This window comes from Oncorhynchus masou, chromosome 33, assembly GCF_036934945.1.
Source record: "Oncorhynchus masou masou isolate Uvic2021 chromosome 33, UVic_Omas_1.1, whole genome shotgun sequence".
NCBI classification, from domain to species: Eukaryota; Metazoa; Chordata; class Actinopteri; order Salmoniformes; family Salmonidae; genus Oncorhynchus; species Oncorhynchus masou.
Genome location: NC_088244.1, coordinates 13,795,446 through 13,812,279, shown reverse-complemented (window position 1 = coordinate 13,812,279; position 16,834 = coordinate 13,795,446). Strand labels below are relative to the sequence as shown.

General features: G+C 41.9%; 2 protein-coding genes across 5 annotated transcripts in view; both read right to left on the bottom strand.

Annotated features, from left to right (window-relative positions):
• plcg1 (phospholipase C, gamma 1) overlaps positions 1–6,216 on the bottom strand; it is a 38,931-nt gene extending 32,715 nt beyond the window's left edge. For all 3 annotated transcript variants that reach the window (XR_010453483.1, XM_064956504.1, XM_064956503.1), the window contains exons 1-5: positions 5,926–6,216; positions 4,956–5,249; positions 739–891; positions 514–607; positions 343–390 (exon numbers count right to left, since the gene is read on the bottom strand). Coding sequence is in view for 2 of the 3 variants with exons in the window: in XM_064956504.1 (XP_064812576.1) it covers positions 343–390; positions 514–607; positions 739–891; positions 4,956–5,172 (512 nt within the window). In the remaining variant the exon portion in view is untranslated. The remainder of the gene's footprint in view (positions 1–342; positions 391–513; positions 608–738; positions 892–4,955; positions 5,250–5,925) is intronic.
• A 3,916-nt stretch (positions 6,217–10,132) lies between these two features.
• LOC135527871 (DNA topoisomerase 1-like) overlaps positions 10,133–16,834 on the bottom strand; it is a 33,605-nt gene continuing 26,903 nt past the window's right edge. Inside the window, exons 17-21 of one of the 2 annotated variants that reach the window (XM_064956497.1) lie at positions 16,331–16,445; positions 15,918–16,045; positions 15,589–15,683; positions 15,218–15,367; positions 10,133–11,605 (exon numbers count right to left, since the gene is read on the bottom strand). In XM_064956497.1, coding sequence (XP_064812569.1) covers positions 11,503–11,605; positions 15,218–15,367; positions 15,589–15,683; positions 15,918–16,045; positions 16,331–16,445 — 591 coding nt within the window. In that variant the 3' untranslated portion in view covers positions 10,133–11,502. The remainder of the gene's footprint in view (positions 11,606–15,217; positions 15,368–15,588; positions 15,684–15,917; positions 16,046–16,330; positions 16,446–16,834) is intronic. The other variant, XM_064956498.1, reaches the window with a different exon arrangement.

Below are 16,834 nucleotides of genomic sequence, written 5' to 3'. Positions count from 1 at the left end.
AATTTAACACAGGTGGACTCCAATCAAGGATCTCAAGGATGATCAATGGAAACATACACCCGAGCTCAATTTCGAGTCTCATAGCAAATGGTCTGAATACCTGTGTAAAGCTATTTCTGTTTTACATTTTTTTTTACATTTGAAAAAAATCTAAAAACCTGTTTCACTTTGTCATTATGGGGTATTGTGTGTAGATTGCTGAGTAAAAAAATAAATATTAATCCATTTTAGAATAAGGTTGTAACATAACAAAATGTGGAAAAAGTCAAGGGGTCTGAATACTTTCCGATGGTACTATATTTAGTTTATATCCCCAAAAAAGCACTGATTTATTTAACTTACTTGTCTTCTCTATTGCGATCTACGGCATAAAACTGCTTCCGTAACCACCTGGGTGAAAAAAAAGAGTTACATTGAAGAATGAGTCTTCGACACCGAAAGTGCTGTGATAGCCATTTGCAACGTACCATCAAGTGATACCCACTCAGCCTACCCAACCGAATAAAGGTGTACCTCTCTATCTGTAAAGGGGTGGGGGATTTGAGTGTGTCTGCCACCAGCCAGGTCAGCCCCTTCACCCACATGGTCATCTCCTCATCAGACGTCGCTGGGGAGAGGGGTCAAGGGTTAGGCGTCAAAGTCCTGACATTCAAGTTCCATATTATGGTATGGGTGTGTCTCTACCTGACAAAACGGAAGGCTTTGGAGGTAATACTGTGGTGTGTATTTCGTATTTACCTGCTAGGCTGAGTGCTTTGAGGCGGAACTCAGTGCCGTGTAGGATGACGAAGCAGTGAGCCTGGTCCAGTCGTGCTGTAGAGTCCTCCACATAGCGCTCAAAGTCCCGAGACTTCTGGCCCGCTCGGATCTCCTTTATCTCTCGGATATCAACTGGAGGGGGGACAGATACAGGGGTCAGCCAAGTCACTCCAACATGAAACAGTCTGTTAAGGTTAGCTAAACTGTATCCACCAATCACATTTAGTTTGCACATTGTCAAGCAGAGCAGAGTGTTACTACATACATAACATATTAAGACACTGCTCTTAAGTCCAGCCACACTGTTGCAACAGACCTTCAGAGGACCACAACCTCAAGCCACACTCACTATAAGGGCCGACCGGGCCTCAGAGGACCACAACCTCACTATAAGGGCCTCAGAGGAGACAGAACAGGAGCTTTCCTTTTTTGGCTTGCAGATGGTGATCAACAGCTAAGGAACAGAAACCTGAATAGCCCAATTCAGTGCATGTTTCAGGACATACACTGCATACCTTGAACTTCGTTGTAAATCATGTCAATGGGAGATTTGCGCAAGACATCTAGTTACTGTAGAAATGTGCATCTCAAGTTCTGATTTGGCCAGAAGAATGAGCTGTAAAGCATATGGAGAGTTGAAGTTACGGACAGTGGCAAAGTGGGATTGTGTTAGTGACAGTGTTGAGGTACACCGATTGTCCTGGTGCAGTTAGTTAGGCATTAAGATATTCACACACACAGCATAGCTCTCGCATAGCTTTGCTCCTGCTCCTCTTCCTGCCCTAAACCACACATCCTGTGCTGCTCTGCCGCCTACACTGTCTGTGCGCCTGTGTGTGCGTATGTACCCACCTTCTTTCATCTCGAAGAATCTCTCACACACAAAATACACATCTACTTTGCATCACATGCATCTATGCAGCCGACTTCCGTTGAGACTAAGTCAATCTGACAGGTTGATATTCGAGAGAACATGTAAGTCAGTCTAAATATTTGCAGAGTTATTGTGAAGCTCCAGGAAATAAGAGCTAGCCAGAGGTGTGACCTTACACAGGGAGAGGAGGCATCCTGACTAACATACCAACACGTCTCTCCCTGTTTGCTCTTCATTTTACTTCCCTCTACCCCATTAACCTCTCTCTCATTGGCTCACAACTATCTTTGTTGACTTTAGGGATAATATGCACGTTTGAGGATGAAAGCATGGGAGGATAACAACAAACTACACTGAAGTGTAGTTTGTTTTGAAGTGTTAGAGCAGAGCTGTTGAACTTTGAACAAACTAATTGGCCAATGCACAGTCAACCATGATGTAGGCTATATTTGACTGTGGTATTGCAGAGGTTGTCCTTTTTCATTAGACTTGTGTTTCTGAAAGGATGGAAAATCCTAGTTCAAGGCATGCCATTGGCCTACATATACTGACTGACAGTTTCTACAGAGGCGTGCAGGTGCCTTTGCTGGAACAGACACACCTCTCTCTCAAATCTGAGACGTTTTCAGTAGATCTAAATATCTCCACCCCCCCCAAAAAATAGTATTTGTCAGAATCTCACCAAAACCTTTACACTTATCAGAAGATCTTATCCAATGTGACAGCTACAATAACTTTCAAAAGGAAGCTCATGATCCACACAGAATGGAACCAGTCCAGCCTGCATGTCTGCAGTTACTGGGTCTCGGATTCTGTTGTGTGCAGTCACTGATGTAGCCACCTCAGCAACGCCTTTATCCATGTCTCGTAAACCCTCTTTCCTATAGTGGGATTCTAATAAGCATGATCCTTACGGACAGAAAAAAACAGATTTCGTTTCAGATTTGTTTGTGTTGTTTACACAGTGGCTTGGGACTGATTTGTGCTTACTAAACAAGGGCATGGAGATATCTGGGGGAATAATTGGGTCCTGCGTGTCTCGATTCTCTCTCTCTGCCTTCAGGCTTGTCGGCACAAATGAGAACCTATGTTGTCCACATTCTCAGGTCACACTGAGTGCAAGTGCCAGTGCTCGGACTACATTCTGCCAACACGGGGACTTTAGTCTTAGTGACACTTGCTAAACCAGCAAGTCTTACAGCATACAAGTGCCATGTTAAGAAATCCCAGTAACACCTGTTCAAACAAGAGTTTAGATTTGTCATACAGGCGTACCTTACTGCATGTTCCTGGCTGACTGAGTGTATAAAGACATACTGTCTACCACTATACCAAAACCCAGATGTTTGTGTGTTGATGCAAGCTATGACTGTGGTTAGATAAAGGCACACACACACACACCAGGCCTGGTGTGTTTGAGATGAGGTGGTCACCTGCTTGATGTGTGTTTGGGACAGGACCGTCTCGGCCACACTGACATTTTGGGTCTCTGTCGGTTCCGTCTAGAATTTTCACGGTGCACTCAGACCTAAGCTGTGGTCTTCGCCTGAGATTCAGTCAAGGGTAGGCGGGGAGGGTTGGGAAAGCAACAGTGAGGCGGCTGGGTTAGGGTTTGATAGGTTACTGAACCAACCAAAACCGTTATGTCCGTTAGTGCAGTCCTTCACTCCTGTGAGGTCAGTGTACATCAAATAAGTGAACTGCTGTTCACCAGTTACAATTTGCATACAACTACATCACTTATGATATGCAAAATGTTTATCAGGGGACCAAAAGCACACCAATCACTAAGGAGGTATTGACACATTGACTAGGTACAGGTAGTCCTTGTAAATGTAATTTATTTTCTTACTTTTTAACTCTGCATTGTTGGGAAAGGGCTGTAAAGTAAGCATTTCACGGTAAAGTCTATACCTGTTGTATTTCGGGACATCTGACAAATACGATTAGATTTGTATTCAATTCAAATGACATTTGATAATTTACTAGGGAGAATTATCTACATACAGCAGGTAACTGGACATCATCTTTATTTCCTCTCAGAGGCAACCAGCAAGCATCAAAACTGCTGAGTCAGTGGTGATGTGAGACCCACTGATCTCCCCGTCATCGATAGGACGGAAGACTAAAATGGCGCCGATTCTCTCCTAAATGATCCCACACTTCCAGTAAAAACTATCCATTCTATTTTTAAGGAGACGCATTCGCCAATATCGTCTCACTCGCAAAGAGTAGGATATCATGACGACGTTGTCAAGTACCGAAACTCCTCCATGGAGTTGAGCAAAGACTAAAGTATCCTAAATTAACCTCCGACTCCTTAAAGTTGCTTTGAATCCATACTTCAAAAATGTAAAACTGTTTACCTGTGTTTGTTGTTGCGTGCCTTAATTTGTTTCCTGAAATCCATGTTTTAATAAAATGTAATGCGCTGTGCACATTGAATCTCATGTAAACCAGTCAGTCATTGGATGTAGCAATAAGATTAAGGTTTTATTTTTTTAAGTATGGATTTAAGCAAACAAAGGACAACCATAGGTACATGGTGGTGGTGGTGGGGGTGGGGGGGTCATTTAAACCTTTTTTCCTTTCTCCCTGGCTGCATCCGGAGCAGAGTACAGCTGTGTGAGAGGCATCCTGCTACCCGGGAGACCGTTCTGAGTGAGGGGCGCACGCACAAGGCTCCCTTCACGAAAACACACAGGGCCTGTGATGAATTTGACACTTCTATCCAGCATGGGTTTCTACACTTTATTTAACACTGGGACAAGATTATATGTAGGTCATGTTCAAATGGGGCCAAATAAGGATGTTTCAATAGGCTACAATCCCCACTTTTTGGCTTTGCTCTGACCTCATGTGACATGGTTTTTCCATTATCTGAACATTGAACACACTTCAAATCCCATAATTGCTTCATAATAGTACTAACAAATACGCAATTTCATAATTGTACAAATTGTCCAATTTGTAAGTCGCTCTGGATAAGAGCGTCTGCTAAATGACTTAAATGTAATGTAAATGTACACGTCTAATCACAAGCTACTGGACAAATTGTCATAGCAAGTGTTTTGTTATTGTGTGACACTCGTGTGTCTCACAGCTTTGTTGTTTTGTAAAAACATTCCTGTTTATGACAGCAGGTAAACAGACCGGTTTGGCATCATATTCTCCTGTCAGAACATATTCTGTGCGACAGTGACGACAGTGTGATCAAATATTTTTTGGACAAAGACAGGCCTAAATTGTATTCATTGGATGAAACAGAATATCATGCAGCCTATGCATTGTACACGTTTTCCAATGCGAGAGCCATACTCACTTTCTCCCTCTATTTTATCCGTGCCTCGGGTCCAGATAATTGTCCTCGTCTCAAGTTTGACCTGAAATGTCCTTCTCTCGGGTCGCTGGGACTTTTTGGAGTAAAACAAAGTCAACACGGTCCCCAATTCCAGATCCCGGTAAAGATTGTTCATCTCGGTGTCACTCTCAATCCACGGAATGGGTCCGTTGGAAAAGAAGCCCGAGGTCCCAGCCATGTTCACTTCCCCCGTTTGTTGTCCTTTTCCTTTCAGAACAATCTCCACAGCCCTGGGCGAGACAGAGACAGGGATACCTACAGAACAGGGGGAAAACCCATGAAAACCTATTCTCTGGAGTTGATCATCTATTTGGCTAAGGTCTGTCAAACTTGCATATTGCTTTACTGTTAGAAATATGGCTAGGTGAGTTTAGGTGTAGGCCTAAACCTATGTTATTAGGGTCATATGTTGTGCAATAGTCTTCGCTATGATGCTACATATTTTGTGCAGTAGGCCTACAGGTGCTGGACTGAGAAAATGACAGACGTGCACCAATCAACTCCAGCTGATCACATACTGGTATGGGAACATACAAACCGATTTACAACACTTTTCTCACGAAGATAATACATGGAAATCCACAGGTTAACTGTAATACGCGGCACATTTAAATAGATTAGATAGGCCAGTTTGAGGGATCAAATCCTATTAGCTAAATGGAATGTTTCCTTCACAAGCTACCCATAAAGTTTATTTCCATGGGCCCAGATTCTGCTCGTTTTGTAACAAGCAATACAAAATAACATTCGTTGCGAAAGGGAGAGCGGATACACTGCGAGGCAAGGAATTCGGTGCTACATTTTCCTAAAGGCGAGGGTGGTGGGCAGTTGTTCGACCAAGGAAGAATGGCTGATTTCAACGCAGACAAACCCAGTTAGCTATCGCCATAGCCTTTATTTTAGGTCACCCTTCTAGTACCCTTCGTCTTACCGTCTCAAAATCCAACTGGAACACGCGAGCAGCGCAACAATAGCAGAACAACACCTCGGTATATCGCCGCAATCACCGCCCCGCTCATCTCCGCCGGTCCAACTTCGGCTGTCCTCCCGTCTTCCCCTTTTTCGTGATTATATCATTGTGGTCCCAACAGTGTGCGTACGCTTCAGTCGTGAGGAGAAAGATCCCTTTTCCTTTTGCGTCCTGTCACAGTTCCCCATCGACGGAGAGAGCCATAAGCAAGTTCTGTCTGTATCATGCACGGCTCGGGCCCTTCCCCCATCCGACCCCTCTGTACAACAAAGCATCGGATAGATCGGTCTCTTAAAGATACAGCACTTACTTTTCCACCCCTCAAGTCTACTTTGTTTTCATAATTATCTGTTTACTATAAGTAGGCTAACTAAGCATAGCTAATTATTGCGCGCCTTTGGTCAGTGTCAGTGAGTCAGTGAATACTTTCCGTCAGAAAGTATTCAAACCCCTCGACTTTTTCCACATTTTGTTATTACAGCCTGAATTTCAAATGGATTAAATTGAGATTTTGTGTCACTGGCCTGCCTACACACAATGTCACATAATGTCAAAGTGGAATTATCTATTTAGACATTTTTACAAACTCATAAAAATTTATTGAGTCAGTAAGTATTCAACCCCTTTGTTATGCCAAGCCTAAATACGTTCAGGAGTAAACGTCACATAAGTTGCATGGACTCACTCAGTGTGCAATAATAGTGTTTTTTGTTGTTGAATGACGACCTCATCTCTGTACCCCACACATACAATTATATGTATGGTCCCTTAGTTGAGCAGTGAATTTCAAACAGATTCAAACACAAAGACCAGGGAGGATTTTCATTGCCTCGCAAAGAAGAGCACCTACTCCGAGATGGGTGAAAAGCAGACTTTGAATATCTATTTTAGCATGGTGAAGTTATTATTACACTTTGGATGGTGTATCAATACACCTACTCACTATAAAGATAAAGGCGTCCTTCCTTACTCAGTTCACAGAGAGGAGGAAACCCAGTCAAGGATTTCACCATGAGGCCAATGGTGACTTTAAAACAGTTACAGAGTGATGGATGTGATAGGAGAAAACTGAGCATGGCACAACAACATTGTAGTTACTTCACAATACTAACGTAAATGACAGAATAAACAGAATACAAATATTCCAAAACATGCATCCTGTTTGCAATAAGGCACTAAAGTAAAACTGCAAAAAATGTGGCAAAGAAATAAACTTTATGTCCTGAATACAAAGCATTATGTTTGCAAATCCAACACAACACATCGCTGAGAACTACACTTTACATGTTTAATAAAGTGGTGGCTGCATCATGTTATGGGTATGGCTGGCAAATCAAATCAAATCAAATTTCCCATCAATTCCATTCCTTGCATTGGCAAGGACTAGAGAGGCTTTTAAAAAGAATACAAATTCACAGAATAGAGCTAAGCACAATCCTAGAGGAAAGCCTGGTTCAGTCTGCTTTCCAACAGACACTGGGAGAAATGTTCACCTTTCAGCAGGACAGTAACCTAAAACGCAAGACCAAATATACACTGGAGTTGATTACCAAGATTTTCCTAAGTGGCTTAAATTGGCATGAAAATCTGTGACAATACTTGAAAATGGCTATCGAGCAATGATCAACAACCAACTTGACAGAGCTTGAAGAATAATTTGAAAATATTGTACAATCCATGTGTGCAAAGCTCTTGTATTGACTCAGGGGTGTGAATACTTATGTAAATGAGATATTTCTGCATTTAATTTTCAATACATTTGCTAAAATATCTAAAAACATGCTTTCACTTTGTCATTATGGGGTATTGTGTGTAGATGGGTGAGGAATATTTTTTTTTAAATCCATTTTAAATTCAGGCTGTAACACAACAACATGTGGAAAGGGACAAGGGGTGTGAATACTTTCTCAAGGCTCTGTACTTGTGCAATACATTGCCAACCAGTGGCATTAGGAGGCATTTGCATACAAACGCACAAACCTGCTGAAACAAAGTAGCCTACAAACCTGAATATGCCATATTCTGAGTGTTTTTATGCAATGTAATCATGTGTAATTTATTACACTTTAGTCCAGGGCTCTCCAACCCTGTTCCTGGAGAGATACCTGTTCCTGGAGAGATACCATCCTGTAGGTTTTCACTCCAACCCTTTTCCTGAAGAGATACCATCCTGTAGGTTTTCACTCCAATCCTTTTCCTGGAGAGATACCATCCTGTAGGTTTTCACTCCAACCCTGTTCCTGGAGAGCTACCATCCTGTAGGCTTTCACTCCAACCCTTTTCCTGAAGAGATACCCTCCTGTAGGTTTACACTCCAACCCTGTTCCTGAAGAGATACCCTCCTGTAGGTTTACACTCCAACCCTGTTCCTGAAGAGATACCCTCCTGTAGGTTTACACTCCAACCCTGTTCCTGGAGAGCTACCATCCTGTAGGGTTTCACTCCAATCCTTTTCCTGGAGAGATACCATCCTGTAGGTTTTCACTCCAACCCTGTTCCTGAAGAGATACCCTCCTGTAGGTTTACACTCCAACCCTGTTCCTGGAGAGCTACCATCCTGTAGGTTTTCACTCCAACCCTGTTCCTGGAGAGATACCCTCTTGTAGGTTTTCACTCCAATCCTTTTCCTGGAGAGATACCCTCCTGTAGGTTTACACTCCAATCCTTTTCCTGGAGAGATACCCTCCTGTAGGTTTACACTCCAACCCTGTTCCTGGAGAGATACCATCCTGTAGGTTTACACTCCAATCCTTTTCCTGAAGAGATACCCTCCTGTAGGTTTACACTCCAATCCTTTTCCTGAAGAGATACCCTCCTGTAGGTTTACACTCCAACCCTGTTCCTGGAGAGCTACCATCCTGTAGGTTTTCACTCCAACCCTGTTCCTGGAGAGATACCCTCTTGTAGGTTTACACTCCAACCCTGTTCCTGAAGAGATACCATCCTGTAGGTTTTCACTCCAACCCTGTTCCTGGAGAGATACCATCCTGTAGGTTTTCACTCCAACCCTGTTCCTGGAGAGATACCATCCTGTAGGTTTTCACTCCAACCCTGTTCCTGAAGAGATACCATCCTGTAGGTTTACACTCCAACCCTGTTCCTGGAGAGATACCATCCTGTAGGTTTACACTCCAACCCTGTTCCCTCCTACAGGAGGGTATCTCTCCAGGAAAAGGATTGGAGTGTAAACCTACAGGAGGGTATCTCTTCAGGAACAGGGTTGCAGAGCCCTTCTCTAGGCTATAGGCCTAGTGCTCCTTGACTAAATGTAATCCAACATTGGCCTTTGTGCACCACATCCCATTTACAGTCATTTGAAGTACATAAATAATTAGTGTTCTTGCTGAAAGCCAAAGTCACACTCCTATGACACCCATAGAGTGGCTTGAAACTCACCACAAAACATGGAACTACAAACATGTTCACACATCCACTCTTTGTCTAATCTTTAACAAGTCATACAATGACAATTGTTACAAGTATTTGTTTAAGCCATGATCTTGATTGTAATAGACTACTTTTGTCATTGTGTGGGGAGTTTTGACCTGCTTTTATAACAGAGCCCTCGTGTGGTCTCAGGAGGTACCGCAAATAAGTTTCAGTTTCATAAAGATGACAATGTCATGTGTTGAGTTGTGGTTTCATTTCACTTTTCTTTCTAAACTGAGTGTACACATAGACCCATTAACAGGACAGGTCACCACAGCAGGAATACACAGCACAGACAGAAACTGTAGAGCCAACACAACACACAACAGCACAGCACGCACACCTGTTACCTCCCCCCTCTCTCCCAAAAGGACATAAGATCATTGAGAATTGTATTGCGACCACCACCCTGATTGGCCACTGTTAATTATCCGACAGGCCTACATTTACCTCTTTCTCTAAATGTAGTGTGTGTTCTGATACACTTTCCCATTGTGCTGTATTTTTTGGATTCAAGTCATTCAGAAACTTGAATATAAGCTTGATGAACAATATGAATTTGGTTATGTATAATTCCAGAGACTGACAACTGCTGGATATTTTGTAGAGTACATCACAGCCATAATGGGTCCTGTAGTTAATGATTGATCTTATTCATGTCAAATATCTTTCAGCAGTTGATGTTTTGGTCATTACATAAGAAAATGTAACTTTAGTCTCTCAGGAAAGGAAAGCAGTGGAATGATGAGTTGTATGTTTTATTCTCAAATAATCTACAAAAGCAAAAATAATTAGCAAACAACAAACAAAACTAAATGGCTAAAGGGTTATTGAGAAAGGCTATTGACTTGTTACATTAATGCTAAATAAGTGCTTAGTGGTAATAATGCTAATTTAATAATGTTACGTAAATGCTTATTCACATGAAAAAAATCATTTCATAGAGGACATATTTCTTCCACATTGTTTACAGCAGTACAAAAAAAAGAAACACCCTCAAATCTTTAATTAATGATAGATCTTTATGTAACAGTTGTTTTTGTTTTTATTTTTGGCAAAATCCATATCCCTCACACATTTCTATTTTTCTCCTTTTAAAAGAGCAAGCAGTCATTTGTATCGACACAAAACAGGCACCAAAACAATACATTTTTATATAGCCATTTCTTCAAGTAACATACAGTGGAATAGTTTTCATTCAGCAAAACGTGTGAAAAGACATATATCTACAGGTAGGGAGGCCTGGTGACAACACGAAGGATACATATCCTACAAAATACAGAATAACATACCAGTACGGACTGAAAACAGACAAGAAATATATACATCCCTGAAATAAACAGCAAAATGAAACCAATGAAAAACATTCACATTCTATGTGCCAGAATTACACGAGCATAGTGATTGGTTGCTTCTTATTCATCATCATCCATTATAAACATCATCCTCATGTTCTTCTCCTCTCTTCATACAGATTTCAAAGTTCATAAATCATCAAATATGGTGCACTCATTCACCATTAAACACACACACACACACACACACACACGCACCCCATACCACTGCTCTGTTTCTTTCCACAAGGTATGAAGGTGCCGCTCATTAGGGAATTCTTTGATTAATTCATGAATATTTCAAAATATAGAATTTATCAATATATTTGATGACTAAGATATTGTAGCATAAATCAATAGAAAAAGCAGGCATTTACAGTTCTTCTATTAGCTAGCTGAAAATCACAGAAGCTGATAAGGTTGAAAAGTTCGGTTAACATGTTTTGGTCAAACACACTACTATACTTTTCACTGCAGTAAGATTCAGGGCGTGATCCCTGTTTGAATACTTGGCCAATGCACTATTTTATTCCTCATCACTGATTTGCATGTGATTGGATATGTGTAAGCAAGGTTTCTACCATACTGCTTTAACCTATCAGATCTGCGTTCAATTCAAGGGAGGAAGGAAGGATGCAGTACATGCTTCAAACAGGACCCTGGTCAATTGCTAAGAATGATCTCCATTTTACACGGTGAACTCAATCACATGAACTACACATACTTCTAAAATTAAACAATAATAAAATGGAGGGATAAAATGACAGAACAGGATCTAAAACTCGTAGTCCTCTTCAGCCATGTCGATGGCCCAGGCAAACTTCTCCCTCTGGGTTTTGTTGTAAATCTTCTCCATGGGAACGTCCCATTTCTTAACCCTGCAGAGGAGAGGAGGAGAGGAAGAGAGAAGGAGAGCAGGGCATTAGGAGAGAGAACTAAAGACAGAGGAGGGAAAGCAAACAAAAGTATTGGGACAGTGACACATTTTTTGTTGTTTTGGCTACAGACACAAATATCCTACCCCCAAGTCATGTTAATAACAGGGGAGGTTATGATATTTGTGTGTCTGTAACGTTCTAACTCATCATTATTCCCAATTCATTCAGGATGATCTGTAATCATGGTAGCATCCACATGAATGTAGAAGTGTTTAGAAACATACTCTAATCTTATTTACAATAAAAGTGACTTCTAAATAACAGAATACATTATTTACCATTCATTTATATTGGGCACAAAATAATCTGAAACACAACCAAAACAAACAGCAAATGCATCCAACAAATGTATAAAGTCACAAGCTTGATGTAGTCATTGCGTGCTATGAATATGGGACCAAATGCTAAACATTTGACTACATTAATATACATATACAGTGGGGCAAAAAAGTATTTAGTCAGCCACCAGTTGTGCAAGTTCTCCCACTTAAAAAGATGAGCGAGGCCTGTAATTTTCCTCATAGGTATACTTAAACTATGACAGACAAAATGAGGAAATAAAATCCAGAAAATCACATTGTAGGATTTTTCATGAATTTATTTGCAAATTATGGTGGAAAATAACTATTTGGTCAATAACGAAAGTTTATCTCAATACTTTGTTATATACCCTTTGTTGGCAATGACAGAGGTCAAACGTTTTCTGTAAGTCTTCACAAGGTTTTCACACACTGTTGCTGGTATTTTGGCCCAGTCCTCCATGCAGATCTCCTCTAGAGCAGTGATGTTTTGGGGCTGTTGCTGGGCAACACAGACTTTCAACTCCCTCCAAAGATTTTCTATGGGGTTGAGATCTGGAGACTGGCTAGGCCACTCCAGGACCTTGAAATGCTTCTTACGAAGCCACTCCTTCGTTGCCCGGGCGGTGTGTTTGGGATCATTGTCATGCTGAAAGACCCACCCACGTTTCATCTTCAATGCCCTTGCTGATGGAAGGTTTTCACTCAAAATCTCACGATACATGGCCCCATTCAATCTTTCCTTTACACGGATCAGTGGTCCTGGTCCCTTTGCAGAAAAACAGCCCCAAAGCATGATGTTTCCACCCCCATGCTTCACAGTAGGTATGGCGTTCTTTGGATGCAACTCAGCATTCTTTGTCCTCCAAACACGACGAGTTGAGTTTTTACCAAAAAGTTATATTTTGGTTTCATCTGACCATATGACATTCTCCCAATCTTCTTCTGGATCATCCAAATGCTCTCTAGCACACTTCAGACGGGCCTGGACATGTACTGGCTTAAGCAGGGGGACACGTCTGGCACTGCAGGATTTGAGTCCCTGGCGGCGTAGTGTGTTACTGATGGTAGGCTTTGTTACTTTGGTCCCAGCTCTCTGCAGGTCATTCACTAAGTCACCCCGTGTGGTTCTGGGATTTTTGCTCACCGTTCTTGTGATTATTTTGACCCCACGGGGTGAGATCTTGCGTGGAGCCCCAGATCGAGGGAGATTATCAGTGGTCTTCTATGTCTACCATTTCCTAATAATTGCTCCCACAGTTGATTTCTTCAAACCAACCTGCTTACCTATTGCAGATTCAGTCTTCCCAGCCTGGTACAGGTCTACAATTTTGTTTCTGGTGTCCTTTGACAGCTCTTTGGTCTTGGCCATAGTGGAGTTTGGAGTGTGACTGTTTGAGGTTGTGGACAGGTGTCTTTTATACTGATAACACGTTCAAACAGGTGCAATTAATACAGGTAACGAGTGGAGGACAGAGGAGCCTCTTTAAGAAGAAGTTAGAGGTCTGTGAGAGCCAGAAATCTTGCTTGTTTGTAGGTGACCTAATACTTATTTTCCACCATAATTTGCAAATAAATTCATAAAAAAATCTTACAATGTGATTTTCTGGATTTCTTTTCTCATTTTGTCTGTCAGAGTTGCAGTGTACATATGATGAAAATTACAGGCCTCTCTCATATTTTTAAGTGGGAGAACTTGCACAATTGGTGGCTGACTAAATACTTTTTTGCCCCACTGTAAGTGAATTTGTCCCAATACTTTTGGTCCCGTAAAATGGGGGTTCTATGCACAAAAGTGCTGTAAATTCAAAGGGTTCACCCAAAATGAACAAAAATACCCTCAAATGAAAGTGTCAGTCTGCACTTTAACCACATAGCCATTGTGTAATTTCAAATCCAGAGCGAAAACAAACAAAAAAATTGTCACTGTCCCAAGTTTGTATTGGGACAGTGTATTTTTTTTTAATACAGTGTATTTAAATCCCTCACACTCCCAATCTCTGACAATGACTGTCCAAAGACAGTTGTCTTTTCTATTCATATTTTTTCCTTTTATCATTGAAGATGATATAAAAACATCTATTGATCATGCAAGGGTGTGTGGGTGAGGGCCCTCTGTCTTGGCCCTCCACTCATCCAGCAGCAGTAGGCTATTTGGAGTGGTGTACTGTACTTGAGTAAAAAATACTTTAAAGTACTACTTAAGTCGTTTTTTGGGGATTCTGTACTTTACTTTACTATTCATATATTATATATCAGTCAACTTTTACTTTTACTCATTCCTAAAGAAACAACATTTCTAAAGAAAATATGTACTTTTTACTCCCATACAGTTAGTTCCCCTGACACCAAAAAGTAGTTACAGTTCAAATGCTCAGGCAGGACAGAATTATGGTCCAATTCACACACCTATCAACCATCCCTACTATCTCTGATCTGGCAGACCCACAGAAAAATATATACTGTGGTTGTGTTGGAGTGTTCCACTGTCTGTCCATAAAAAATTCAAAATAAAATTGCTTAATATAAGGAATTTGATGTATAGCATTTTACTTTTCACAATTGTTTCATGTTCATGTTGAATACTTGTTCCACCACTGTACTTAGGTACATTTATAACTTGATACTTTTAGAATTGTACTCAAGTAGTATTTTACTGGGTGACACTTTTAGCTGAGTCATTTTCTATTAAGATATTTTACTTTTAAAGTATTAGCATTGAGTACTTTTCCCACAACTGGCTATTTGTCCCGGGCGTGCCACGTCACATTGCCTCTACATGTGGAGGAAGAGCTCTGTGAGGGGACGCTCTCTTGCCCTACAAACAAACCCTATTGTTCCTCACTCACACACACTTTCCTTCTCACCCTTTCGTTCTCTTCTTCACTCTGCTTTCCCACAATGCACAAGCATTTCCTGCCTTCTGTCACCACTACCCCCCACCCACCCAAGACACACACCCACCCCTGCCTATGAAAACATTACATGTATGACAGGCTTACGTATGTACTTTAGTAACAAATATATTCCTCAGTTTGTACCTGGTAACGTCAGACATCACTTACTTACTTATCGTGTAATTACAAGATAAATTAACTACATGGTATCTGTGATATTGTGAAGTAAAATGTAATCCACTCTATGTAATGTGATCATTTCTGTCTGTCTGTCTGTCTGTCTGTCTGTCTGTCTGTCTGTCTGTCTGTCTGTCTGTCTGTCTGTCTGTCTGTCTGTCTGTCTGTCTTTCATTTACCATGCCACAGAGATGCGTGGGTCCAGGTAGTTGAGTTTGGAGGTTCCCAGTGCGATCTGTTTGTTCTCCTCTCTGTCTGTGGCCTGCATCTGTAGCTTCATCAGCTGTTCCTCTATCCTCTGGACCGCTTTCCTCTTCACCTCCACCATCCTGAGGACACCACACAAGTCATTGATTAGCTGATTGATCCATCCCTAGTTCTACCAAATCGGATTGGGGTAAGAAATGAGTAGAAACTTCCACCTATCTGCCGGCAAGGTGAGTCTATTGTCATTTATATGCAGCACAAAGTACGTAGGGGAAGGGGCTAGCTAAGGGTTGACTTGGCATGGGGCCCTAGTCTGGTGTAGTTTCAGTAGAGCTGTACTCACTTTTTACTCCGGTCATCATGTGAGGCCTTGTGCTCTGTCTTTGCACCCTTCAGCTGTTTCCTGGTGGCCGACAGCTGCTTCTGTTTCTCATCTATCTGAGAGCATTAAACACACACACACACACACACACACACACACACACACACACACACACACACACACACACACACACACACACACACACACACACACACACACACACACACACACACACACACACACACACACACACACAGTCATTACTGTGTATACTATGTGGGTACTGTGACAGCAAAAATATACATTTCAGTGCAAGTGGACAATAGAGACTTATTCTATTCTACTGTTACCTTGGTTTGCAGGTTCTGCATGGACTTCTCAAAGGTCTTAGGTGCAGCCCTCTGGTGGTTGCACAGTATAGCCACAGCCCGGTTGGCTCTGTTGTAGGACAGGATCTTAGCAGGAATGCTCTCATCCGCTGGAGACAGACACAGATACAGTATTTACCATGCACTTTTCAAAGAAATATCTGGTAAATTGTGTAGGCTACCTCAACATAAAGTTGAACCAACTATTTGCTCACTGTTTGCTGCTGCCAATGTGATCTTTATTTAAGCTAGTAACACAGCAACAATAACATTTGCCCCGACATCAGGTTAGTAGAAGCAAACAGTGGGCAGACAACTTCATCCACTATTGGCTAGTGGACCTGTCACTCATCGTAGCAGTGTGTGTGATTGGCTGTCTGCGTGCTGTCACTCACGGCTGGTGAGCTCTTTGAGCTGCTGCTGCAGGGTGATGGAGGCATTGTACGTACGGAACACTTTGGCTGTCAACCCGTCCATCAACTCCTGGAGGTGCTTATTCAGAATAGAGGTCTAGAGAAGAGGAGGAAGAGAAGGAACAGAGAAAGATATAAAGGCAGGGGGAGAGACGTGAAGTCAGGGGAGATGAGGGAGAGAGAGAGGTGAGTTTAGGGGAGATGAGGGAAAGAGAGAGAGGTGAGTTTAGGGGAGATGATGGAGAGAGAGAGGTGAGTTTAGGGGAGATGAGGGAAAGAGAGAGAGGTGAGTTTAGGGGTGATGATGGAGAGAGAGAGGTGAGTTTAGGGGAGATGAGGGAGAGAGAGGGGAGAGGTGAGTTTAGGGGAGATGAGAGAGAGAGAGAGAGGTGAGTTTAGGGGAGATGATGGAGAGAGAGAGAGAGGTGAGTTTAGGGGAGATGATGGAGAGAGAGAGAGAGAGGGGTGAGTTTAGGGGAGATGAGG